The following is a 28,000-nucleotide window of genomic DNA, read 5'->3' on the forward strand; positions in this document are numbered from 1 at the left end:
CATTAAGTGAGGGACCCAGCTCCGCCAAAACGGAGACGTATTACCACAGCGCAGCAGTAACAGTAGACCGAGGTCAGGCCATGCTGAAAAATCGACTCTATTATGTCAAAGTAAATAAGTGGGTGGTGGTAAGACGATGATTCGTGTCCTCTTTGATCAGCGGAGGACGGTGCCGTAACACAATCTGTCTCTGTCTCTGCTTCGTTTTAAGTTGAGATGTCACTTTAAAATCTGTCTCTTATCTCCCTGTAAAAATATTTCATCTGTATTTGTATCAATTAGCTTCTGCAGAACAGTTTATCGCTACACAAATAAACTTAATAATTGACATCTCACATTGTCTCACCACATGTAGAGCTTGAGTTTCACAAGCCTGGGACCACGCCATCTGTCTGGAACTAATCTGTGGATGTATTTCCCTGCAGTGCAGAGCAACAGGACAGATGTGAGGCAGAGAGAAGGTACCTCCTGCGACACAACAAAGCCAACGCACAGGGACTACGTGCTCTACCTCGGCCCCCTGATCTCCCACGATGCCTCGGAGCATGGCTGTGTTTTGAGGACAAAGTCAAATCTCCAGCTTCCAGTTGCTGACTCAGTATGAATGACCATACAAGGCACTGGGATTGACTTCAGAACTGAGATCAGTCAGGAAGGAAGATTAGAGCAGCTGCGAAACCACGTTTAGATCTCTTTCTTCCTCTATCTGCCCCTTTCTTTGTCTGTCAACATTTAACTTTCTTTTTCTGCCCCCTCTTTCTCCGTGTTTGTCTATTTCTCTTATCTTTTTACCTCCCCTACTCTCTCTCTTTTTCACTTAATCTTCCCCTTTTTACTTTTTCTGGCTCCTTCTCATTCCTTCCTTCCTCCCTGCTCACTTTCTTTTCTCTCAGCCCACAAATAGAGGGTACGCTAATAGACCTCCCTCAGGTCTCCTGTCCCTCCACTCCTCCCTCTCCTTCTCCATCTCTCCTCCTCCCCCTCTTCCCTCCCTCACTCATTCCTCCTTTTTCTCAGCCAGCCCCAGATAAGAAGGGGGCAGAAGCATTTCTCTACGGCCACTTCTGAAACTGGAGCCACCAGGAAAGGATGGGAAGAGAAAAAGATTGTAGTTTTTCTCTCTTCTTCATTTTTTTATTCCAGGGCAATTGAGGATTGAGGGGTTCATTTTACCCTCAAATCTATAAATCTTGTGTTTCCTTTTTAACATCTCTTTTATTCTCTAAATCTGCTTGGACATTCACTATTCCCCATCCTCAAATCATTTCTACTCCCTTTTTTATCGCTCTTTTTTTAATCTTCTTAGCTCTCCCTTCTTCCCTGTTTTCCTGAGAGGGTCTGGACCTGCACTAGGTACACTGAGGACAGGGGTGAAACCTGGGCCAAGACCAGGGTTAAGCCAGTGGACCCATCCTGAAAAACCTTTATCAGCGAGACAAACCCAACCACAGTGAACAAAATTAAGACTCAAGGACGAAAGAAAGGGAGGAAAGAAGAAAAGAGACAGATACTAGGTATTGACACTTTCCATTTCTGTGATCTTCTGACATTTTAGAGAAGAAGCCAGAGAGACTTGGTGAAATGTCAGACCTCATGGATTGAGTGGTAGGTGCAGAGACTCGTGCATGTGTCCTGCACACGGATGTTTTTATAAAGTGAATTGGGGTCAAAGTGTGAACGAGCTTCTCTTGACCCTCTTCACACTGAGAGAAAACACTTTCATATAGAAGAGCGTCATGCAGGGCGTAAATCTCAGCTGGTGGTTGCTGGTCCTCCTGCTGCTTTGGACCTTGTCAGCCATCGCTGATTCAGCCGGCGTTACGAGCACAGAGCGAGGAGGAGCTGGAAGAAGCCAGAGGAGAGGAGGCAGCGGCGGAGGAGGAGGTGCAGAGAAGAAAAAGAGGTACCATCACATCCAACATGGTCAGTGCAGCTACACCTTCATCCTCCCAGAGCTGGACGGATGCCAGGCCGGAGGATCGCCGCCGCAGACTGGACAATATGGCAGCTCTCGCAGCAGGACGAGCGTCGTGCAAAGAGACTCGCCACCAATAGACGGTGACTGGTCAGCTCAGAAACTGCAGCACCTGGAGAACACAATGGAGAACAACACTCAGTGGCTGCAGAAGGTAAGACACGAACACGCTTCTTTTGTCCTCTTGTTTTGAGACCGTAGATCTTTAGTGTAGAAAAGACAAGTGCGTTGTTGAAGAAAAGAAAACGAGCACTCACTGCCTGCTGGTCATCGAGAACCTGCTGTCAGACCAACGTGATGAGGTAAAGTTCAGTAGAAAGTATGTCAACATATTTATTTCTACTCTTAAGTGTTTCATACAATTGCTGCTGCTGTGCATTAGTAGATATGATGGAACTGAAAGAACACACACTGATTAGTGTGTTTGTATGTGTGAGTGTGTGTGTGTGTGTGTGTGTCTGTGTGTTGCTTCATGCTGTAGATGGATGCTCAGTCCTGGACCGTTCAGAGAAACTAAACAAGAAATTATGAGTTGGACACAGGATGAGCACTGTGACTTAGATTCTTTCAACACTTTTGCTTCGTCAGCTGTGTACGCAGTGTGTGTGTGTGTGTGTGTGTGTGTGTTTGTAATACTTTGTAATACTTTGTGGGACACATTTTAGACTAAAGACCAGTTAATTTGGGACAGCTTGTGCAACTATAGTTTCAGCAGTAGTCATTCCAGAAAATTAATATATTTCTATGTGATGTCCCCAAAGGTGACATAGAACAGCGTGTGTGTGTGTGTGTGTGTGTGTGTGTCTGTGTGTGTCTGTGTCTGTGTCTGTGTCTGTGTGTTGTTATTATAGAGTTTAGCAGCTCAGAGTTTCTGCTGTGGTGATCTGTAGGACAGAGATCAAAGTTTGGGGTTATGACTCTGGATGAGTGGCAGCTGGTTTCAATCAGGAGAAAAGCAGTGAGTGTTTCCTCCTAACAAACTATAATTCTTCCATCTGCTTCACTACAGCTCGGACTATACAGTGCATAACGTAGCCATTGTAAAACATTGTTGCTCCATTATTCTGCATCTATTCTGCAGGAAATTCTTGCTGCACAAAGTCATCAACATGTTGCCATAAAAAGTGCCTGCTTCTCAGAGACATTCAGGATCATTTATGAGTCTTTAGTCATTAAAACTTAATGATTATTCTAGTAAACTGGTCTGACGAAGGCCTGGGTGACACTTTCTAACAAATAATGAGTTATACATCATCCCTGGTGGGTTTTACACCCCTCTGCTTGTTTGAGCCTGAGCTTTTTTTCCTGTAACACATCTGTTTTCATTATGTTTTCTGGTTGTCCATCTGTCCTACTCTCATAAACGCGATATCTCACTAACACTTTGAGGGAACTTCTTCAAATTTGGCACAAATGTCCACTTGGACTCAAGGATATTCTGATTAGAATTTGGTGGTCAATGGTCAAAGTCACTGTGACCTCAAAAAACATTTTTTGGCCCTAAGTTTTGCAGGTATTTGGCGTAAACCACAGTATTGGACAAATTAGTCACTTGACCTGATGAAAATTTAAGTCTCAGATATCTCAATTCATTCTGTTGATATCAAGATATTTTACTGGAGAAGTCAAAATGTTGAGCTACTTTGGGAAAATTCAGGGGATCACCAAAGTCTGATTCATCCTCTGAGGACCATGAACGTTGTTACCATATTTCATAGCAAAACGTCCACAGAGGTAGTGATATTTCAGTCTGGAACAAAGTGGTGGACGCATGGACAGACTGACATAAGGTCCATTCAGACTGGAACCACAAAGGTTGAAATAATGTGATGCAAAACTACTGACGGGGCAACTGCTGCACTGTACCGGGGCCAGGTAGCTGTCAGGGGCCCGTCACTCTTACAGTTTTGGGTCACATTCTTTTATATTTTTATTGCCCTTATTGAAATGTTCCAAAACTGCATGTTTTATGAAAAATAAATATTATTTCACCACCATTTATTTAATTTGGATACTTTCTTCCAAAGTTACAAAATAAGGCTTCCTGGGAAATCTTACATTGACCAATGAGGATGCTCCCTGACATTTCTGATAACTTGTGTTAGTGGGTGTGAATTTTTTTCTCAACCTTCTAACAAGAAGGCGTGTTCTTCAGGTAATGCACGGATAAGTTAGCAGCATATTGTTAAGCAAACAGAAAGGTGGCACCAGGAGAGGAGGGATAAAAGACAACAGGATGAGTTGAACTGACAAATTTAGTTTTTACCCAACATGCTTGAAGTTTGTTGAGTGCTAGCAATGTTGACGTGCTGCCAGAGGCTAAGGGAGGGGCACAAGATAAATGTTTTGCACCAATCACATGTGTGAAAGAAGCCTCACATTGTCTGCACAGATTTTCATTTTGGTCACGATGATAGCTTTCTTTTACCAGGCAGCATTATGAGATGGCTGTGTTGTATGACTGATTGTCAGATATCAACATGAACCTGTCCTCTACCTCATTGGACGAAACAGTCAGTGTCTTGTGAGGATTAACAGTCGCTGCTGTGGTCCCCTGATAGTTAAACCTTCAGTCAGGCTCCTGCTGATGTGCAGATTGAAGTGATTTCAGTGCAGCAGGTGATGTTGATCCATGAAATCAGATTAGCAAAAGAAAACATTTTTGAAAGGAGTCTGTGTGTGGGCAGTCCCCATCCGTCATCATTAGGATCATTTAAACGTTACAGAAGAATGAGAGCGGCAGCATGAATGATGCTTCTGTTTTAGAAGTCAGAGCTCATATGAATCATATTTCCTACAGGAGGAATGCTGAGTTTACAGCAGATTTATTTAGCTTTCTCAATGTTGGGTAAATCCATCAGGACTTCCACAAATCTGACATGTAAATTATATTAAATTCTTGGTTAAATTCTTGAACTGAATAACCTTAAACTTTAACTTTTTAACTATCATTGCATCGCTGGATGTTAGCTAACATGTTCATGTGCCAAACATGAAAGAATACTGGAGTCTCCTCAATGAGTTAAAACATAAAGAGTCATTAGTTAAGAGAACATATGATTATTGTGATGAAAACCAAGTGAAAATTGCACTTTTGAAGATGGTTCTTCACTGTGACTTCATCTGTTTCAGTTTGACCCCTCTCCCGTTCAGTGTCAATTTTTCTGTACCATAAAGACAACATACTTCAGGTCACAGTTCTATGTAATTCTTGCCTGTGCAAAGCAGTGAAGTAAACGCACATCAGCTCAGATTGTGACTGATACATCGCATGGATTTAGATGCATTCCAGTGTAAATAGAGCGAGCAAGAAATGCATTATTTCTGCATCAGACTTCTGTCTTCTAGTAGCTGGAGGACACATTGAATCACTGATTTTTATCTGCAGGTTCACTAGATTACACCTAGATTAATGTGTAGTTATGTGAGTATCTGTATGCATGCCTGTGTGTGTGCTGGTGTGGTTACCACCCACACTGAGGTCTGCAGCACCCCAACAGGAGAGGGGGCTGATCTTTAACCTTTGACCTCCAGAGTTCAGTCAGAGTCAGCCATCAATATCTAATCGCTCTCTGACTCCAAAAACCTCAGTCCATGTTTATCAGCATCTTCTCATTAGAACTTTAATTCAATTCAGATGAAAGATAACTGCGTCTCTTCCTTTTGTCTTTGTCTCAGTTTCTCTCTTTCATCTCCCCTCTGAGAGTCACAGCACCAAAGCATTTCAAGATGTTTTTAAGGTTAAAGTGAATTAAATCCCTGATAAATTAATCTGTGTGGATGTCCTTACGCTGGTATGACCAAAAAACAAATAAAGACCTTGTCCTTTATTTAACCAGGTAAAAGCCTCTCTGAGATTGAAATATCCTTTTCAGGGGCAACCAAGCTCCGAGCAGGCGAGTCCCCAGTTTGACTGCCGGACTCTTTGTTGCATATCATTTCCTCTGTCCTGTCTCTCTACACTGTCCTCTCAAATAAAGGCGGAAAATGCACAAAAATGTGAGACCCATCCTCAGTTGTAACATCAAAACGACATTACAACAATAAATGTATTACAAACAATATAAACAGGCCAAGAAAACTGCCACATTCCACACCCACTGTCACTGATAATGACTTTTATTGTCGATTAATCTGCTGATTATTTTCTCCATTAATCTAAATCAATTGTTTTGTGTATAAAATGTCAGAAAACTGTGAAAATGGGTGTTTCCCTGAGCCCAAAGTGATATTTAAATGGCTTGTTCTGTCTGACCAACAGCCAAAAATATTCTCTTTACTGTGAAAAACCAATGCTACATGTATAAACAGACTTTTCTGTCATAGCTACAGTAGAAGTTGTAGACTGCACAGCAAAAGATTTTTAACTAGAAAAGAGATGAGGACTTGCACAAGACAAAGTTTTCTACAGAGCCACAGCTGTCTCGTGTCTGAAGTCAGGCAACAGTCACAGAGACACAGTTGATCCGCTCTATTTGTTAAAATTCTTCTCAATATTTGCGTTTCTCATCTGGACACTGGTGGCAAATGTTTTCTCTCAGAGCTCAGGAAGTCACAAATCAGATCTTAAAGCCGGGGTCCTTCACTTTGGTCAGGATGACGGAGCATCAACTGTGGCGTTTGGGATGTTGTTTCAACTCGCAGTGTTTGGACTGCAGTGACAGTGTGAACTGAACAGCTGTGATCTGACCTGATCACCATTTCTCAGTAACAGACCACTGACCTGAACCATCAGGTAAACTCAGTGTGACGTCATACCACACTCCACCATTAAAACTGATAGAATAACCACATAATATCAACTAAAAACAAAAGATGGGAATTAGCTTTAAGAACAAAGACAGACTTAAAGGAGCTATTTGTAAGTGTTACTATTGCTACATAGCCAACTTTAGCATTAAAGAACCCCTCTGATGAAAATCAAGTGTTTAACCTGACAGTCTCGTTAAACTGATTCAGACAGCCAGGGATTCATATGTCATATAACCTAAGGAACCAATCCCGTCAACTTGTGGGGACAGGGGGTGGGGCTAAATAAACCTGAGACCTTGTCAGTAGAGAGCCAGATTTTGCATTAGTTATCGTCACTTTCTGATAATGAGTCACTGTAGCATCCAGTCTGCCCTGAAAAAGTAGTTGCTCAGAGGACGTATTATAACCTCTAGTACACAGGATGGATGGCTGAATCTCTTTGAGAATGACCGTTACCATCACAGTAACCTGCTCCCAGTAAGACACCATGTTTGACAGCAGAAAACTTGCATATAGTGCCTTTAAAAGCAGCAACAGAACGTTCCATCCAGAATAAACTGACCTTACCTTCAACAGCAGATCTTGAAGACTCGCTTAGGAAAAGAAACTTTCCTTATCGGCATCACTGCCCAGGATTTCTATAAAATGGCACAAATCACCTCCAGTGATATTAAACATAATTTGATCTACTGCTTTATATTAATCTGGACTCTCAATTTTAACATCAGACATTGCTGTAGTGGGTTTGAAGCTGCTTTGGTTTTAATAGCTGGCGTTTATGACCATTCTGCAGCGGTAATATCAATAAAAATCATATCCATATGGACATTAATACACAGTCTGCTTCTGTGCCAATAACAGTAACACCAGGCAAAAGTGCTAATTTGTTTTTCTCAAGTTTCGCCACTTGCTCAGTCATTCTTTGGTTTCATGGGGCAGTGTGGCCTCGGCGGCAGTTTGGTGGTTTTTGAGAGAGTCAGTCTGTAAACAGCAGTAAGTGAGGTCGTTAACAGGGGGCTTGTTTAGTTTTCTGCCAAATGACTTACTTCAAATGGACCTATGCCTGAGAGACTGAGAGAGCGAGACAGGAAAGCCTCTGTGGTCAGATCACATCATCTGCGGCTATCAACTGCTGCTGCAATACAGCGCTTTGATGTGGTCAGAGGTTGTTTCGATAAACCTTTGCAGAGAGACAGAGAAAGAAAACCTTAGAAAAATCTGTCAGGATAAGATGTAGAAAAGTGGATTTTAAAGACTCTAAAGATTTTAAAGGATTTTACAGCACAGGATGCATGTTGAAGTGCAGCAGCTCTAGATTTGTCCTGGGGTGTGAAATAAAACCCAGTTTGATGTCACGTATCAGCTTAGAACAGAATGTTCTGCATTTAAAGAAATTTTTATATTGAGGAAATATCGTCATCAATTTAAAAGATTTCATATGTGCTTCATTATGATTTATGAGCATGTTTATGGCACACACATTCAAAAAAAAGACTGTAGCCGGTGAATGTTTTCATTATTATTTAACCACAGTGGGACAAAGCGTTTTGCCGACTCAGAGCATAAAAGAGAGAATAAAGAGAATAAAAAATATTGAACATTTATTTGTTGCAGGTTTTGTGAAATACTATAAAAGATTTTAAAAATGAACCACAAGAAAAACACCACGATTAAGATAAAATAGAGTTTAAAAAAATGTAAGAATTAGATCAACTCTACGAGGATAATAAGAGGAATAAATTTGAAGTGAAATGGAATTTATTGTGAACAAATGGAAAAAGACTTTGGTGCTTAGACTCTGGCAGGAAGTGGATCACCATGGGAGGTGGTCCATTGGAATAAGGTGCTTCCAGTCAGAGGAAACTTCCCCCAGAGCCCAGGCATGGAGATAGTTTCCTGACTGAACTGTCCCTAAGCTTCATTTATAGATGGTCAATATAGTTCATTACTCCACCTCACCTCTAACACAATCTGTCCTTAGGCTTTATTATCCCAGAGATCAGACGGAAGCCTGAGGTGAAAACTTACAAGATCGACTTTAAAGCCACAAATTTTATATTAACGACGGATCAAATGTGAAAGGGATCGCTCACAGAGAGTTACCCCAACTCTGCAGCTCTCTCTTTGTAATTTCTTCTACACTCATCATGTTCATTTCACATCATATTCACTGTATTGTTCAGTCTCAAAACTGTCATCGACCTCATCACAGTCAGCTGTTTTCACCTAACGATCTGATAAATCCACTGTACACCTCCCAGCACTAAGTTAGCAACCACCTCGTGAAGAAAGCTGTGTGTGTTTTACAGCTGCAGAGTTCCTCTGGGCTCAAATGGCTAAAAGATAAAATGAAATACTGCACTGTTGTCGATATGATGCAGCCGTGGTTCAGCATGTAAGATTGAACAAATGTTCATGTTCATGTGAACTCCACCCATCAGTGGGCCTCCTGCAAGAACTACTGAAGTGGTCCCTCTGAGGGATTTAAGAGGAAAAACATTTGGATTAATTATGATACCAAAAATGACCTAAAATAAGACCGGTACAGCACTGCTGTAGTGACTCTGCTAAACTTGCTGTATTTTTGTCTGCTTTTTCCCAAGAACAGAAATAAAAGCTCCAGAGTGTTAAAATCTTTTTTCACTCCAACGTTCCCACAAACAGACAGGAACAGGTTGTTCTCTGTGGCAGTGTTAGTGGCTTTGATTGCACTAATGATGAAACCTCATGAATGTGCACTTCCTTGTGAGCAGGTCAGGTCCAGCGAGCTTTTCTCAATCCAACTGGTGCACTCATAAAAGCAAGAAGAGAAAAAGAAGAAGTAATGGAGGTTTAGGCCCAGAATACAAAAGATGTTCTTGAAAGAGGCCCAGATGGGATCAGAATAATAACAGATTGTACTGAGCTGGTTAATCTGAGTCTGGAGGAACACCTGGTCTGGGAGCCGCTGCTCTGTGCTCCATCATCCTTTACAACCACAGATCAAACGGCTGTGAGCAGACCCCACTGACAGCACTAATAACAGCCTAATGACAGCCATTATCTGCTAGTCAGCCTCCTTCAGTCTAAACACACTGCAGACACTTCTGCTCTCAATCAGCAACTGCTTTTTAAAAGAGTCGTTAAAAGTGTAAAAAACAGGGAAACTGAGCCGACGTCGACTTGAAGGAGGGGGAGAAGCAGAATTACTCAATGAAAATAAAAGTCCTGCTTGATCATTGAATGTGTTGAGGATAATTTCAGTCTACTTGTCGCCTATTCTCATATTTTTATCTTAGGATAATACTGTATTCACCAACTGAGACTGTCCCCCTGTAAAAAACAAGCCCATAGGTTGTTTGTGCAGCAGGTTATTACGACCCATAGTTCCGTTTTGTTTTGTTGTTTCTATTATCACTGATCGTTCCACAAAGTTAACCACGTTGTTATTATTGTAACCATGACAACAAAGATTGTCTAATATTGAGGAAGTACTTATTTTAACCCAAATCACCATCTTTTCCCAAACCTTACTAAATCATGACCGTTATTATAGTAACCATGGCGACAGAAGTAGGTACACCGCTCTCGCTTCAGTCCGCATGTTTATTATTGTAACCATGACATGTCCGGTGCACCTGCTGCTGTACGGGCGCTATTCAGGAGACACTCCTATGGGTGGTATCAGAGGGTTGTTCGTTGTTCAGGTTGGAGGAGCCAAAGAAAAAAAAAACATGGCACCGTCGTTTCGATGAAGTGTGAAACAAAGGAAAACAGGTTGTAGGAAAACCAACACTTAAACCAGATTATCTGAGGGGAAACCAGAATATGTGAAAAACTGAACATCTTCTGCACTTTGTTAAACAGTCTTGTTTCCAGAATCCAGTGATCTAAAAATATTCCCTTTGGTGTTTTCAGCGAAATGAATAACGGCCACAACTGTAAAAAATAAACTCCAGGTTGTAATAAATATCCTTTAACCTTTCACAGTCATACCACTGTAAAGCCAGTGTATTGTTGTGACTAATATCTTCAATGAGTCAACTGCCCCAGTGTTTATGACATTGCTCTTCACTTCCTCTAAATTAGATGTAATATTTTCCACAGAACTATTTAAAAACATGTGAAATCTTCTAATTAGTGAACCCGTAGAGACGCTTGCGACTCTCTGGGTTGGTTGGGGTAACAGATAGCCCACAGGACTGGGGGGTAGGTTTTGGATCGGCGCGTGTGGTGATTAATAAAAACCTCAAGAGTTATAAAATCCTGGTGAAGTGCCTTAGAGCAAGACACAGCAGCCTCAACTTCTGCCTCTGGACAGATTTCCAGTAGGTAAAAGATATTAAATCTTAGTCGAATTGAGTTGAGTCTCTTTGAATCTCTTCTGATGTTCACATCAGAGCTGCTCATCGTCCCCAAAGTCGACATAAACAGTTTATAGGTTTTTGTTTCTGGGATTCTCTCTGAGTTTACTCCCCTGTGGGGACTGGTGGGGAATGATTATTGAGGACTGGATACAGCGGTGGGAATGTTTGGGAATGGTTTTACCACAGCAGGCTGTTTTATTGTGTTTCATGGAGACCTGCAGTGGAGAGGTGGGAGTGTGCTGTGGTGTTTTAAAGTGGCTCATAAAAAGGTTTGAGTGGCGTGTGCTGGCTGAGGAGCCGGTGGTTTATGACCTGATAATGCAAAGACCAGAGTCTCACAGTCATGTGTGTCTGGTGGATACTTCAGTATCCAGTGCAGACGAAATGTGATAACTGCAAAAACTAACCTCAAAACAAGAGATGTCACGCTATTAAAACATTTTTTTTTTGTTTATTGGTTTTGAAGTTTAATTTAATGAGATGAAAATACATTCAGAAAAAACAGAATTGCACAACGTAATTACACAACATCATGTAATGACGTGAAAGCCATAAAAGCAGAAATTAAAAACATAAAAGCAGCACTAATGCAGGAAATTTAATCGCAGGGGAAGTGGCTGTGGTCATGAGTGGGAGAGTGTGTGTTTTTGTTTGTGTGTCTGTGGGTTCTGTATATCTCTCTGTGAATGTGACTAAGACAGGCATCATTCACAAAAATGTACATGGAATGAAGTAGATGTCCAGACATGGTTAAATGCTTATCAGTGCGAGTAAATATACTGAAGTATTTTTCATGTAATTAGCACCAAACTACTCGGTTCTTTCCAGGAAACTTTGAAGAAATTATTCAGAAACACAGCTTTCACAAGCCAGCGATTGCTCCCTGTATGTGAGTCTCTCTGGCTGCCACTGTGTGCATCTCTTGTCATGTTATCATGGGCAGCAGGATAATCTCTCTGCAGCTGCTCTCTGACCACATGTGGCTCGTTTTCAGGCTGGTTCCTGGACACTTAAACTGCCCCACAAAAGAGGAAACACACCAGCTTTACAGGAGTTTCTTTTTAGTAGAAGCCAGGTCGGCCTTTGGTATCTCTGCAGCTGATTACTGGGCTTTTTATCAGGACACTGCATCTGACCGGCTGCTGGAGACACACAGACAAGCTGACAGAGATGTAGAGGGAAAGAAATCAAGGAGAAAGTATCTGCAGTTCACTAAAACTAATGGGAAAGAGACAGAATTTCAACATAATCATAAAACAGATTTTTATATCACAGAATGAAAAATCTGTTAAAACAGCTGAAACAGTAGAAACGTGAACCTCATACCTGCAACGTCACAACTTTTCAAGTTTCTTTTTCAAAGTGAACAACTCTTCACAAAGCAGATTTACAGATGTCCCCTAAACACCTCACATGCAGGCAGTGGGTAAAGGCCAGCTACAGCGCACATCATCAGGGGCCCCACTCAGGGGGGTTTGGGGCAATGGCAGTGCACTGTATATTGTCTTTATGGGAGAGTTAAGGGGTTTATAGTTGTCATTGCAAATTGTGCCAATATGAGGGGCCACGGGGGGCCCCATTTCCCTTATGGGGCCTATGCATTTGCCTGGTTTGCCTCTCCTGAGGGTTCGTTTTGAGCACAGTAATTTACAACATAAACCCTTCAAGACCAGATAAGAACGTGTAAATGTGAAGTATATTCTTACATCGTTTCTAAGACATGTGACCGATGAAAGACATTGTGATTCGCTGAAATTCTTCAGAGGAAGGTGAAATCTATTTTGTTTGTTTTTTCAGCGTTTCAGCTGCTAAAAAGTTTTTTAAGTCGTGGTTTGGATGATGGCTGACGACCTGAGCGAGACAGATTACGGCAGTTATCCGGATGAAAACGACAAAAATGACTTAAAGGAGTCAGACACTGATTTCAACCTGCTGTTGATCAGCTAGTCAAGGCTCAGGGCGAGACCTGTCAGAGGAGGAGGGGGGAGGAGCCAGCTCACCGCTAACGAGAGGTAACGATTCACCTGATGCGATGCTGATACTAAAAACTTCATTTCCCAGCCTCCGAAGCAGACAGACACAGGAAATAAAAACCACGTGAGACCTTAAAGCTTAGCCTTTTATTGTAAATCATTGCCTTTACCCAAATGTTCAATAAGATTTTTTTTAAATTAACATTATAAAGAGTTGAACTGAACTGAGAGTGTTGACAAATTTGCTTGTTTTTCCGGCCATATACAATTTCCAAGGTAATGCTTTACAATTACAGCCAAAGGTTTAAGCTCTCAGACGTTTTTTTTCTTTTATTTCATGTTTCTATCTGCCTCAGAGGCTGAGTAATAAGGGTTCTAGTGAACTTCAAGTTTTTCCGAAAACCCTCAGAGTTTAGGAGGTTGTTTTCAAGCTGAGGTTTTAGAGAGTTTTTTTAGAGGATGTCTTAGGCCTGACGGGGTAAAGAGCACGTACAGAAGGAGAGATGAAGCAGCTTCATTAAAATACAATGATGGCAACGATAGAGGAGCCTGAAGAGTCCTTGGAGAAAGTGTTTGAGCTGTTGAAATTTAAACATTAAGTTGGATTATAAAATCCATCCGAGCATGACTGTGAGTCAGTGTGTGGGATAGAGGAGCCAGAAAATAAAGCACAAAGGAGGATGAAACAGAGAAGAAGAGACAGATCAACACTTCCAGACAAGTCGACCGTTAATCCATAAATCACTGCAGTGAAACAAAGCAAGGAACAAGTGGGTGAAAGATAAAGTTAGCTTTGATAAAAGGAGAGGGAGGCGAGAGCAAATATAAGACAGAAACAAAGAAGAGAGACAGAGAGAAGAGACAGAGCAGAGGAGTGGATTTATACTAAATCAAAAAATAAAGAAATGACAGAGGCTGCAGCTTTGTGCGTCAATGTTTGGCTTTTAGATTTTCACTCAAGTTAAAACTTGTATATTTTTTTACAGCTCCTCGAAGTGTGTGACTGTGTGAGAGACAGAGCTCAGTGTGGACAACACTGCAGAGGAGTATCTGACTAAATCTCACGTAGTCTGGGTTCAGCCCAGACTATGAGAAACTTGTTGGTACATTCATTTATCATTTGTTATCAGTTCTTGCTTTTTCTTAATTTATAGATATTTTTGTTTCATATGAAGTTATGATGACTTTTCTCAGAATCAACTGATGACTCGAATCTACTTTTCACGGGGCGGCTCCACACAGCACACACTCATATTTCAGACAGTAGTTTTCTTCCAACTTTGTGTCAACAGTTTTCAACATGACGATGCCCTGTGCACAAAGCCAGGTCCTTAAAGGAATGATTTCCCCACTTTGGTGTACACAGAGCCCTGACCTCAGCCCCATTCAACACCTCGGGGATGAGCTGGAACGCCGACTGTGAGCCAGACCTTATCAGCCGTCATCAGTGCTGGACCTCACGAATGCTGCTGTGGCTGAAGGGGAGCAAATCCCTGCAGCAGGTTCAACATCTGGGGGAAAGACTCAAACCTAGAGAGCAGTCAGTGGCCATTATTTTGTGATGAACATGGTTATGTTCAGCTGTCCACATACTTATGGCCAGTAGTGAGGATGGGATGTGCGCTGTCAGAGGGAGGAAGAGGACGGTTCCTCTCTCTATCGCTTCGTCTGCAGAACATCACATTGACCACAGTCTATTCATCACTGCCTAACACGTCAGCTGTGACACACACACACACACACACACACACACACACCTCCATCGACTTTGTTGAGAAGAAATAAGATTAACCTAAAAAAAGTAATTACAATACTTGTGGTCTGAGTTAGTTTCCCAGCCAACAAATGCTCTATGTCACGTCTTTTAACTGTGTGTGTGTGTGTGTGTGTGTGTGTATGTTGATGAAGAAATCCATAACATAATTTCAGATAATCTGTTCATGTGATGTTCTGCAGCTGCTTTGTGTCTCACTGATTTTCCTAAAATCTTTCAGACCTTTTAATAGCGTTTAAGTAAACCCAGATACTGAGATATGTTACACAAACACACACTGTTCTTCTAATCAGCTGATCTATTACACATTCAGTGACCATGATTACATGCATGTATAAAAACAAAGTAAAACACACTCGTACAGTACAGTCTCTCTCTCTCTCTAATGATGGAATCACCACATGTGCTCTCACAGAACATATTGAGAACACACACACACACACACACACAAACACACACACGCGCGCGCACACACACAGTGTCCCTCTCTAATCAGCTGTTGTGATTCCCTTTGGATGTCCATATTTACTGTATTCATTTGTCAGTTAGTTTTTCCCAGAGAAACATTGCTGTCAGCACAACAGCTGGAACAGAAACAAACCCACAGTCAGCAACTTTCCCAGTGCTGCCGAGATCTGCTGTGTGTGTGTGTGTGTGTGTGTGTGTGTGTGTGTGTGTGTGTGTGTACGTACATAAGAAGAGGTTTTCATGTGTAGAAGAATCAGTGTGTATGTACAGTGTACGTGTGCGTTGTGTGTGTTTGAAATAGAAATGGAGGGACAGTGTGTTTGGGCATCAGATATCAGATTAGCTGTTAATTGATCTGCTGTCAGAAAAGTAAAGACACTCCGTTTATTTTGCTTTTGTTTGAGCCCAAATGAACATTTTTTTTTTGGTTTTATCCAGAAATGTTTAAATATGACGTCAAACAGACGGTTTGTTTTTATTTTGTTCACAAAGCTAATTTTAGAGGAGGCGTGATTGTGCACAGTGTGAGTGACATAAAGATGTGTTCATGTTGTTTGAACTTGAGGAAAAGATGTGTGTGACCCTCAGAGCTGTAAGAATCTACAGAGATGAGAGGAAAAGGCAGGCTGGAGGGAAAAAACTGTTTCAGTGTGCGCTGATTCTGTGCATTTTCCTTCCACCATTGTTTTCTTTGTGGTGGTTTTCCATCTTAAATTCAGTATAATTCTCCAGTCTTTATTAACATCGTACCAGTTACAAATCTTTTATTTAAACATCTAAAACTATTACTATTCAAACCAGAATTCATCTCCTTATCTCAAAAATACTTTATTTGTTTTCTTCCATCTGTTTTCTGACAGTGATACAGTAGCTGTAGCTAAGCTGAGTCATTTTCTAACTTCATACTCACTCATTAGCCAGTCTGATACCTCGGACCATAGTAGCAGATATTGAACACAACAGCCTGAATTAATTGATAGTATAACAAATGACCCTAAGTATAATTTCCTAATTTTAAAAAGTAAGATTAGTTTTAAATTACACCTCAAGCAAAGATCTCTCGTTCCATCTTTTCAGCTTGTAGTTGTTATTTTAAGTTTAATACTAGATTAAAAAGCTGCACTTTATGGTTTAGTTTCCCCAGATGTCACTTTTAGTGAGGTTCTGTAGAGCTCTCTCTCTTTGTAATTTTTGTAATATTTGAAACAGACTGATATAAATTTAGATCAGCTCAGTGATATTACAGGGAAAATTTTATATTTATTTCCCTTTTTTAAGTAGAGATTTGTCAAATTTGACTCAATAGCAGAATATAACATGAATCTATGGTGCCTCAGGTAAAGAGCTGAAAAACCCCTCTGTGTTTACCTCTGAGTCCTTTGGGCTGATTCGCTGTCAGCATTAAATTGTTCAATTTCATTTTAAACTGAATAAAGAAGCTGTGTTGTTATTAAATCTCTCTGCTGCCAAGACAGGTGGCCAAGTCAAACATGGATATTATGATATTTAATCATGATTAAGAGCAGCACGAAGGGCAAAAGTGATTTTATTTGAAGCCGTGGGCCAAATACGTGCGTAAACGAGAAAATCAATCACTACTTGTAATAGTATACAAACAAAAGGCTATCAACCACACATACACGCATGTACATAGACGAACACACACAGCTCGCCAACTCCCAAGATGGATACTGATATTTCATCACTGACGTCTTTTGGAGAGTGTTTGTGTTCTTGGAGTAACACAGTACGTGCCGTCTGTGTTTGTAATGATTATTCAACCTGTCATCGAGAGCTTAGGCTACTGCCATTAATTCAGTCCACTTAGCGCTACGTGCCGTGTGACAATGCCAGCAGCAGCGGGCTCTGCTTTCATTCAGCTTTCATTAGGTCCAATTATGTAAATAGTAGATAATGATGTAAAGAAAGATAAAACTAATTTTATTGATTTCCCAGAGACAACCTGGGAGATTAGAGTGGAGGTTAGTGAATAAAGAATAAAAGTTACCAAAGTTACTATTTTCTCAGTAAACTCTGTACCGAGAGGAAGCCAAAGTTAGACCCAGTGGGTTGGATGAGGTCAGGGAGCCTCCAGAATCCAAACATTTAGTCCTGTTCTCAACATAAATGTCCTCAGAGCAGCTTTCAGAGATCCTCCAGGTCTGTGAACACCATTGTTCCTAAAGATATTCCCTCATCTGGAGAGTGCAACACACAACTAATGACCACATAGCACACACTGGATGTTCCATACAGACGAAGTAGCAGGGGTGCAGTATCTTTTTTGGAGAGTCCGAGTCTGGGCCACTTAGAAAACAGTGTGTGCTGGTGCCACTGTTGTGTGTGTTGTGGGTTCAAAATCTGCCATAGCTGTTTAATTAGGTTTAGATCTTAAAGGTCGAACTCCACCAGTTTAACACATCAGAGTCTGGTTGCAGGTGTTGGGGAGCACTACTGCATTCCTGAAAGAAAATGTTTAAAGCCTTTAGTGAAAAGACGTGAGTTTACCAGACCTCTGTAACCCCCCCATCATCTCTGCTGCAGGGTACAGGCACCAGGATACACTAGCTGCTACTAGCACAATACAGCCCTGTTTCTGACCCAACTGTTGGTGGTAGATCTGCATTGTGGGTAATGTATGTACCAGGTTTTGATGAGGTAGAAGAATGAATGGAATAAAAAGGATGACACCTCTGGTTTTCTTTAGTGCACTGCTAAATCAGTGGCGTATTCTCTGAAGGTCAACAGGGACTGATCGGCTCAGTAACCTGCAGCTGGGGAGGTTACATGTAATGTGAACAGTATGTCTGTTAGGATGTTTGTGAGTAAGTGTGGGTGTAGAATAGAAAACAATGGAAGAGAAGGAACAACAGGTCTCAACACCAGCAGCACACTAGATAAACAAAGAGGGATCTAATTTGAACCTCCATCATGTTGCCTGCAGTTTGAACACACATTCATTATGATGAGCGCACACACTAACACTTTGACATAATACATGCACAGCCAGCTACGCACCCATAAACACACAGCCATGCAGACACACTCGGGTGGGATTGGAAACCATTATTTTGCCATTAGGTTGGTTTTCTCAGGGGGTCTTGTGATAAACATTCGCTGCTTTCAAAATGTCTTCATCTCCCTGATCCAAAGAAAATGTTGTGTTAAGTTGATGTTGTGCAGAACGTGAACAGCAACACGTAAATATATGTTAGCAAAAGTTTGAAGACTGCAAGCTTGTGAAGTGGAAAGTAACACTTTTAAACACTGACATTCAGATATTGATTGGTGCTTAAGTGGATCAAACCCTTGTGGAGGTGTATTTGTTACTGAAAGTGGTGAATGCTTCCAGGAACAGGCGTGTTGTCAAACAGCTGCAGCAAACGTGTGCGACTCTAATCAGAGTTTAATCAGACACAAAACACACTTAGACATGGGCGTATGTTTATTCCACTACAAACTCCATACAGACACTTTACCATCCTTTACTTTGATGTGGCCCCACCCCAGCACATTCAAACACTTCCTTTATGTTGTTTCAGTGCAAAGTTTCACTGCTGCATGGTCCAAGTAACACTGTTCTGGACACTGGTTGATACACTGCAGTATATTTATGTGGCAGTAAATCCCACGAGTTCAGTTTTCAAAGGCTTTTAAGGTCTTTTAACTGTTCTGTCACCCTCCATTACTTTCAGTAGAGCATTCACTTGCTCTAGATCCTCCCACTCATACAGTTCTGTAGCAGCTGTTAACGTAATATCAGGATTAATTGTCACATTTACCTTGGTTAAGATACAAAAAAACTATATCTTATTCAGTACATCTGTCCCTCTCATTAATGCTTTGTACTGAACAAGAAACAGAAAATCACAGATTGTAGGTCTGAATAATATTTTTCTCACATATTCAATAATTAAAGGAGCTGTAAGCTTTGCTATCACTACATAGCTAAGGTTAGCATTAACAGCAGTTTCCTTACCATCATTGCGTTTACACTACAAAAGGTTATAGTACGTCCTCTGAGCAGCTACAGCTTCGGGACAGCCTGGAGGCTACAGTGAGTCGCTATCGGAAAGTGACGAAAGTCTGCCCGGGCGGGGGCTGGCTAGTTAGCATGCTAACTTCAGTAGAAGAAAAAAATGATAGAAATAAAAGCAAAACAAGATGGTTTCTTTCCACCTCTGGAAACAACTGTTGGTGAGTAAAGGAATGAAGTTTGATGCTGAACTCACAACATTTCTTCTCTGGTCAGTAAACAGCTGGTAATGCTAATGTTGGCTAAGTAGCAATAGCAAAACTTACAAATAGCTCCTTTATTAGCAGAGATTTTTAGTACAAACATGTTTGACTTTGAATAATGTGTCATATCTGGTATCAATTTGAACCTACATATGGCTCCTTTAAAGCAGGCATGATTGGTAGTTGTTTTTTTTAAATAAGAATAATGTATTAAATGAAAAATGCCAAGACAGTGAAACAATGTGAAAGGGGTCACTCATGGAGTGCAGAGAATGATCAGCTAAAGAGTCAGATACTTCCTTCAGGAGCTGGAGACCAAACGCAGAGAGACAACACATGAGTTATAATGTTGACCTGTAACTGTTTGATGTGGAAATAAACAACTGTTTTCCAACAAGTTCACCAGGTCAGCTTAGGTCTGCGTGGCGTGTGTTTGGCAGAACGTCGTGGTTTTCATTTCAGTTTACAGGTCGGAGCGGACACACTGCCCGCCTGAGACGCCTCACGGTGTGTGTCTTGCTTTGAATGAGGGTAAACAAAAATCAGCAAGATCACAACAAGATGTATCTGCTGCCCCTGTGTGGGAAACAGAGTCAGTCATGCAGTGCAGGTTTAAGGATTGATTACACAACATTAAAGGTCTGTCTCCAACTTGCTCTCAGTCTGGCATGTAGAGAGCTGTTGATCCAGAGTTAGAGCCTGAAATAAAAGATTGTGTAAGAGCCTCGAGGATGCAGCTTCTCACTTCTCTCTCTGACCTTTGCCTGCAACCTAGCGCTTCTCTGGAATAGTTGTGTGTTCTCCTTCACAGCTCTCACCCTTCACATGTGTGTTGGCAGGGTCGGCTTGGACTCTTGTTCCTGAACTCGTCTGGGACGTCTCAGTTGCTATTAAACATGTTGGATACTTTCACCGAAGAGGTCAAACAAGCCAGATCGTCACTTTGGCCCACGTTAAGAAGGAAATTACAGTCAGATAAGCCAAAAATCCTCCTACACGACGACGTCTGATGTTGTCTGGCCTCAGCTGACTAAATTTATCAGGCATCCAACAGAGATATCCAGTAAAGAAGTAATATACTGTATCAACATACAAAATACTGCAATGGTCCCTGGTTTGCCTGTAGTTCATTTGGACCAGGAAGTTTTCAGCATTAGTGGCTTGAATGTAAAAGTTCACACAGCTGCATTATTGGTGTGGAGGTTGAGGTTTGTCTGCAGAGTGATTATTAGAGGTCAGTAATCTCACCATCACCAGTTATTTGGTGCCACAGGTTAGAAAGAGCCTGACACCAGCTGTGCTTTCTCTATCATAGTTGAAGGGCAGTTCAATATACCAACATCTGAGACTGCACATCATCAGCTCATGGATGTTTGTTTTTACAGTTTAACACAGTGAGAGATTTACTGCATCACAAATAAGCGTTCTGGCACCCGGCGGCTGAGCAGGACGCAGGATTCACACTGCGTGTTGGAGGAATGATCACACAGCTGATTCACACTTTCTTAACATGTAACAAGCAGAACATTTGTTGCGACGTCTGTCACTTGATGTCTGTGGCTTTATTGAACCACTTAACAACAGTGGTCGACTCATTTGGCACAAACCAGATTCACCTGAACATCAGTTTGTGTAGCATCATGAATTTAATCACAACACCATTCAGGTGAGACCCAACCAGTCCTCCAACCTGAACAACCATACAGGTTGTTTTTTCCAGACTGCAATGACAGCAGCATACCTCCCTTCGTTTCCATAGTTACTACAATAACAGTCATGGCTTGGTTAGGTTCAGGAAATGGTGGTGGTTTGGGTTAAAACAAGTACTTCCCCAATATTCAACGAGCTTTGTTGTCCTGTTTACAATAATAACAACGAACAGTCATGGATCCCTCAGGAGGAGCTGGAAGCATTGCTTAGAAGAGGGATGTCTGGAATCCCCTCCTTAGCCTGCTGCCACCGCGACCCGACCTCGGATAAGCGGAAGAAAATGGATGGATGGGTGGATTAAATGTCACTTCCTCTTTGGAATCGAACACCGCTCTCCTATGTCATATTCCTGTTTTGTTGACCCATCCATCCACCCCAACCTCCTCCTGACGTGTAGCTCTATAAACTACGTCACCGCGCTTTTCCCTTTGCTCCTGTCATCATTACTACGACCACTAGGTGTCACCTAGCAACAAAACCTAACTGTGGGTCATTATAACCTGCTGCGAGAGTTTGTTTATTGTATTTAGCTAAGCAAAATATATTGTTTGTATTATATATATATTGCGAAAATTCATTTAAAATCAACTCTTCACTGATTTTGAATTTTCACAAACTCAAAATCCTTGTCACATATTTGTGAAGATCTGCACAGTCATCCTGATGGTGCTGTGGGACTCAACAGACCTTGTACTTGTTTATTAGCAAAATAGTTTAAATATCAGACAAAGCTTGGTGCTGAGAGACTGTGGGGGAAAATGATAGTTATCCCTCTTGTTGATTCACTTTTTATAAGCATTTGCAGACTTGTCCTAAATTCTGTTTTTAAGAAATGGTACATTTGCCTGAGCATGTTTTATTCTATTTTTAAACAGCATTTTTTCATCTAATTCCATTCAGTTGTACAGGATGTACAGTCAACCTGCATCTACAGTTTTAAGCACAGAAGCATTTTGAAAAGCTGCTGTATGAACATCAATATTTTCAAGACGAGTTCTGTTGCTCCGAATTCAGTCATTTCTTCCTGAGGTGAAATTACTTCTTCAGAGTATTTTCAATACTTCAGTTCTCTTTTACTCCATGTTCTGTGTTTGTTTATTTGAGCCTGAGAGAGGAATCTCTCCTTTTGGCCCAGCGCTGCTCTTTCCCTCTGAGCAGCCGGGTCAAAGCACTCAGGCCCAGTTTGGGGGAAGCCAGCACCATCTGAATTGCAAAGAAAACAGAAAATCCACTTCAGGCTCAGTCCTAACTTTATGATAACACGTAATTAATCGGCTGGAATCTGCTGGCGCAATCAAATGTGGCCTTAACCCTGCATCTCCATGTAATTACAAGTTAAGGACAGGGAATATGAAGGGTGTTGTGGGGGGAGATTGTTTTACTCCGAGTTGCTCCATATGAACAAACAACCGAGAGGAAGTGTTTACAGCACGTCTGGGCAGAAGCTGTTGACATGTTTTGTGTGTTGAATTTTTGTGCGTATTGCAGAGTGCTTGGTTTGTTGATTTGCTTGTGGCACTTTGTGTTTCTGTTGAGGGGAAACAAACACTGCAGAGAGGTTTGGTGTCTGTGTTTCACATTGTGAGCACCTCAGGGGAGGTCGCGTCCGGACAGTAAGTGTCAGTATCAAGTGGATGTTGAGCCTGGAGCAGTAAGTGGAGGCTTAAAGGGACAGTTCATCCAAATCAGAGGGATTTTGGGTAGCAATACTATGCATTAATGGATTAGTTCATATTACAGTTAAATGCATGTAAATAAAAATGAAATATATTCAATCAATCATTCAGCCTTGTGCTCCTTCTCCTCCACTGTGTTCCTCTGATGAATGTCGTCTGTCATCACCATCCCTGTGGTTCCCTGATGGTGGAACAAGCTACTGAAGTCTATCAGAGCAGGGGCATCCCTCTGTCTTCAAGAATCTGTTGAAGACTCCTCTCTTCAGAGAACACACCTCTAACACCCTAACACGTCTGATCAGGACTCACTGTGTACTTACGCTACACCTCTTTACCTGATCTCCTTGCACTTACTGAATAGATGTATTACTCAGTACTTAGACCAAGGTTTCAAACTGCACTGAAGCTTTAGTGATGTCCCTCACTGTACTTCATAAAGGTTTGAGGTGTGTCCGCTCACTGCAGTTCAACTTTGTACTTTAGTCTGACAAGTGTATTTTTCCCCCCAAAAAACCTCCTTCCTGCTGATTTAGTGAAATGAAGCGCTCAGGTCACAATGCTGATTTGTTGTTTGATTCTATCAGCCTCCCAAAAGCAGGTGAGCAGTCAGGAATGTCACTGGCTGCTGTGGTAAAGAAAACAGAGTCATCTCTCTGACCAACAGACCACCAACAACTAAGGAGGAAACAAGGAATAAACAAGATGCTGTAGAGTAAACCAGTGTGTGGGATAACAGCACAGTGATAACAGCTACAAAGGGATACATGATTATTTAGTTGTCTGGATCTTAGGGAGCAGTGTATCAGACACTTCTACTTTACCTTAGTGTGCTCTACTCTGATTGGCCAGTAGCCTTGTGATCATGCCCCTCTTCAGTGAGGAAATCAAATTAAAACTTCAAAAGCTTGTGTTAAATATTACTAATCCTATTTTAAGATTTTGCATCAGAAGTTTTTTCATAACTTGGTTGTCTTGAATTTGGCAGTTACATCCAGTTTGCTGCCCCTTTTTCCAGCCCTACAGATGGACGTAGCCTCTGCAACGTCACCCACAGGTTTCTGATGACCAGTTGTGAAGCTCAGAGTGGGCTGCTCCACTGTTGCCATCTTGGCAGTGCCTGACTCCGCCCTTAACTCCAGACTAATCCAAATAGGGGCAAAGAAGTGGGGGTGTGTGGAGCTGAGACTTTGGTGCATGCCGGTTTGTGGCAAGCATATGCTCACCCACCTGTCACTCCAAGCAGCAGTTAGACATAATTTTAAGTATCAATAAAATGTAAACAGGCGAGTTATATAAAAAACAGCAGCCGCACAATACAATTAGCTCTGGAGACCAAAAGTGTTTTTTTGTAAACATGTTTATTTCTGTTGTGAAGTTGGACATTTTAACATGGGAGTCTATGGGGACTGACTCACTGTTGGAACCAGACTCTAGTGGTCATTAGAGCAACTGCAGTTTTGGCACCTCTGTGTTGGCGTCATTTTTCAGCCCTGGAGGTTAGCACGTTGTCTCCTGAGGTTACTGTTACCTACGTTTGCATGACATCAGAGAAAGTTGGGATCAAGTTGGAATCAGAAAACTAAGCGGCTGCACTGTGTGGTGATCACTGGTGATTGCTTCTGCCCAGCTCATCACAAAGGAGTCGACTGCAATAAACAGGACAATGTGTTAGAAGACACAGTGGAAGTTAAGAAAGAAGAAAACACCACAGTCTTCTAGATATTTACTGAGCGACTGAAGGTTCAAGGCTTCGCTCAGCAGCTGTTTCTAAAGAGGAAGGACGGTTCTCAGTCAGGGTCCACGTTCAGATTTTTATTGTTGCTTTCAGAAATCCAAAAGAGACACAAACTCAAAGTTAAGATTCTACCTCTTTATACTTGAGACAGCTTCTTCTCCAGATCAGAGATCTGTGCTCCACAGCCTCACCTGATCTATCCTGCAGAGAGACATTCTTCATGCTGTGCATCATGGGTACATGGTTTCTGTTTTACATCCAAAGTGGATCAACATGTGTCCAGTGTTGAATGTAAGCATTTAAAAAGCACTGCGACTAAATCTGCTGCTTTTCCTTAACATGTTTCATAGACAGTTTGATGGGTGAGTTTTACAGCCATCAGTTTACATTAAACAAATATTTAACATACACACACACATAGCTCTGTGGATTCAGGATCTTGACCACACACGATTATGTGCGCAGATGTCAACAAGATGAGAAAGATTGATTTTGAAATGCCATAAAATTTTCTCACATAACACACAGAAGCCCTGAAGGAGAACTCATGTCTGAAGTTTCTCATCTGATGCTTTTGTTTTCTCAGCCCTGTAAAGGAAATCTGACACAGCGGGTGTTTCACATATGATAAAACCATCAGTCAGAACGACATCGTGTGGCCGCAGCAAACCTCCACTCTCCTCTGCTTCTCTCTGATGTTATTTTACATTGTTTTCAGGACATAAAGTGAAAGACTTTTACCCGTTTAAACAATCTGTGAATAATCTGTAAATGCAGATCAGTCCAGGGATGAATTACTGTTCCAGTCTGACCGTGGCCCTTCTGAGGTTTGTTTCTATCAGGCTCTTCTTTCCACAGTTACTCTGGTTGTTCCACCGGCTGCCTTTACCCCTTCCTGGGGGATGCTACTGATAACTACCTGGGAAAATAAAAGTGTTATGCTCTGTATGTTTTGTCCAGTGGTGGACAGAAGTGCATAGTGAAACTGAGGTTCATAGGGAACCAGTTTAAACACTGATGGTGTTATTGTTCTATAGTCATGATGCTGGGAAATTGATATGAACCTCAAAATGATAAGTTAAAACTAAAACGTTGTCTATTGTCACTTGGATTTGATGGACAGTACATAACTATTTAAACACTTCAACTGGTAAAAATCTAAAAGGACCTCTGTTCTGTAGGAGCCACGTCTGGGGCCCAGAGCCAGACTTTGAGACACGACACATTAGATGACAAATAGGCCAGAGGAGGAAGTCTGTAAGTGAGATTTATCATCTGTCCAAAAGGCCACCAAATCTGTTAACGAAGCAGACAGGCTGTTATCAGCTGGGCGGGGATAAAATACTCCTCCTCAGTGTGTGTGTGTGTGTGTGTGTGTGTGTGTGTGTGTGTGTGTGTCAGACTGAGAGAATGAGAGAGTGAATGGTGGTTCATTTTGTTTTCTAATCCCAGTTTAAGGAGTCATTCATCACGCTACAGCTGTGAGTTGGCACTGCGGGAGATTTCAGTTGCCATGGACACTGACAGGTCGAGGGCAAAGGGAGGACGGACTGAAGAGATGGAGGTTGAGAGGGAAGACAGAAGGAGGTTAAAAATATGGCGGAGAGGTGGAGAGAGTTTGGACACGGAGGTGGAGGTTGGTAGACATGTGAAGGAATATAAAGATGGTGGGTGAGATATCAGATGAACAACATGAAAGTGTGGAGGTGTGAGTGGTGAAGGGGGTGATAGAGAGGAAAGAAAGAGGGGGAATAAAAGAAGGAGAGATTCCCAGTGACTTGTGGCCCAGTGCCAAACTGACCACAACCACGCAGAGCTTCTTGGAAAATCTCTTCTTGTTCTTTCTCATTCTTCTCTCTCTGACTCAAACACACACACACACACACACACACACACTCATGCTGGCACGAGGCCAAGCACCACAGCCTCTAAAGGGGCTCAAACATTCCCGTTTTATCAGCCCTAAAACGAGTGAACTCAAAACTCTCATCTCTCCGTCCCCGGCTCTTTGGGGACGGCAGGTAGTCAAAACCAAAACTCTGATCATAATCACACATCTGAAAGTTTTCTCTTTAAGTATTGATGGGGACGTATCTGGCTTTTTTGAATAATTTGACTATGAAGAAAAGCGGGAAGGATGGGCGAGTGTAAGGCAGAGGACATTTGAGACTAAAGTCCTGGACCGATTCCAACCCAGGACCCTGCAGTTACATGGAGACACTACAGTTATTAGCACTTCCTGTTTGCCATGTACCAGTGGAGATAATCACTGTGTCAGTGGATCACTATTCTGCAGTTAAAGCATCTTCGTATGATTTCTTAGTGAATTTATCAATGCTTATTTGAATGTTGAAGATAGTAATATAAGTGTAGGTCTCACTGAATCTAAAAATATCTAGAACTATGTGTATCATGGGGCAGCACGGTGGTGCAGTGGTTAGCACAAAACCTGTCTCTCTAAGTCAACCAGTGATAGACTGGTGACTTCTCCTGGGTGTACCCTGCCCCTCACCCAGTGTCAGCTGGGACTGACTCCGGCCTCCCCGGGTTTGAATCCGGTCCAGGACTTTTGTCTTAAACTGTGTGTCCTCAGAGTCCTTTAAGAGAAAACATTCATATATCTGATTACAATCAGAATGAATGAATGTGTATCGTGTCTGTGCTGAGTTATGACTTCAAGTCTGAATGTTGATGAGAATGACAGATATTACAATGTTTTTTTTCTTGTTTATATAATTACATCTTGTCATCAAAATTGTAGTGTTTCTCAAATGATTGGTCGGCCGTCATTCGATACCTTCCTGGCCCACCAGTTGGCCCAGGCCCACGGGTTGGGAAACACTGACCTAAACTCTTTCATTGTAGCGAACCACTGTGACCTCAGTCTCTTTCTTCCTCTTTGTCTCCCCGCCCAGTGACAGCCTGGGCGGAGACATTGTTTTTTCAGGTTGTCTGTCCAGAACGCCTCGAGTGAACATTCACTCAGGCTCAAGAATGAACTGATTAGATTTTGGTGGTCATAGGTCAAGGGTCAAGGTCACTATTACCTCACAAAACACATTTTTGGTCATAACTCCAGAAATGAATAAAATGGTGAAGTGATGACATTTTATATACACAAGGCCAAAGGTCAACTTCATTCTGACATTATAATGTAATAACTCTAACTCTAGTTCTTCATGTTTTACCAAACAAATTTCACCACACTGTCAGTGACTCCATCATCGAGTGGCGTCCTTCCAGCACCATCTGTTCAAACACGCTGACAGAGGAGCGCTATGACAACAGCAGTCATTAATATAAAACACCGGCTTTATTTATTGTCTTAGTCAATAGATTAGGACATCCAGGT

General features: G+C 41.7%; 1 protein-coding gene across 4 annotated transcripts in view; it reads left to right on the top strand.

The window, feature by feature from the left end:
* The window catches only part of angpt4 (angiopoietin 4), an 81,169-nt gene that overhangs the window by 30,331 nt on the left and 22,838 nt on the right, over positions 1-28,000 (top strand). The window contains exons 1-2 of one of the 4 annotated variants that reach the window (XM_071495405.1): positions 2,014-2,129; positions 12,871-13,085. The exons of 1 other annotated variant lie outside the window; for it this stretch is intronic. Coding sequence is in view for 2 of the 3 variants with exons in the window: in XM_071495401.1 (XP_071351502.1) it covers positions 1,737-2,129 (393 nt within the window). In the remaining variant the exon portion in view is untranslated. Of the gene's footprint in view, positions 1-425; positions 2,130-12,870; positions 13,086-21,803; positions 26,285-28,000 lie in introns of those variants that run through there. 2 more of the 4 variants (XM_071495401.1, XM_071495402.1) reach the window with 2 other exon arrangements.

The sequence above is a fragment of the Trachinotus anak genome, unplaced genomic scaffold (assembly GCF_046630095.1).
Source record: "Trachinotus anak isolate AG129_WGS33_773 ecotype Australia unplaced genomic scaffold, CSIRO_AGI_Tana_v1 ptg000013l, whole genome shotgun sequence".
NCBI classification, from domain to species: Eukaryota; Metazoa; Chordata; class Actinopteri; order Carangiformes; family Carangidae; genus Trachinotus; species Trachinotus anak.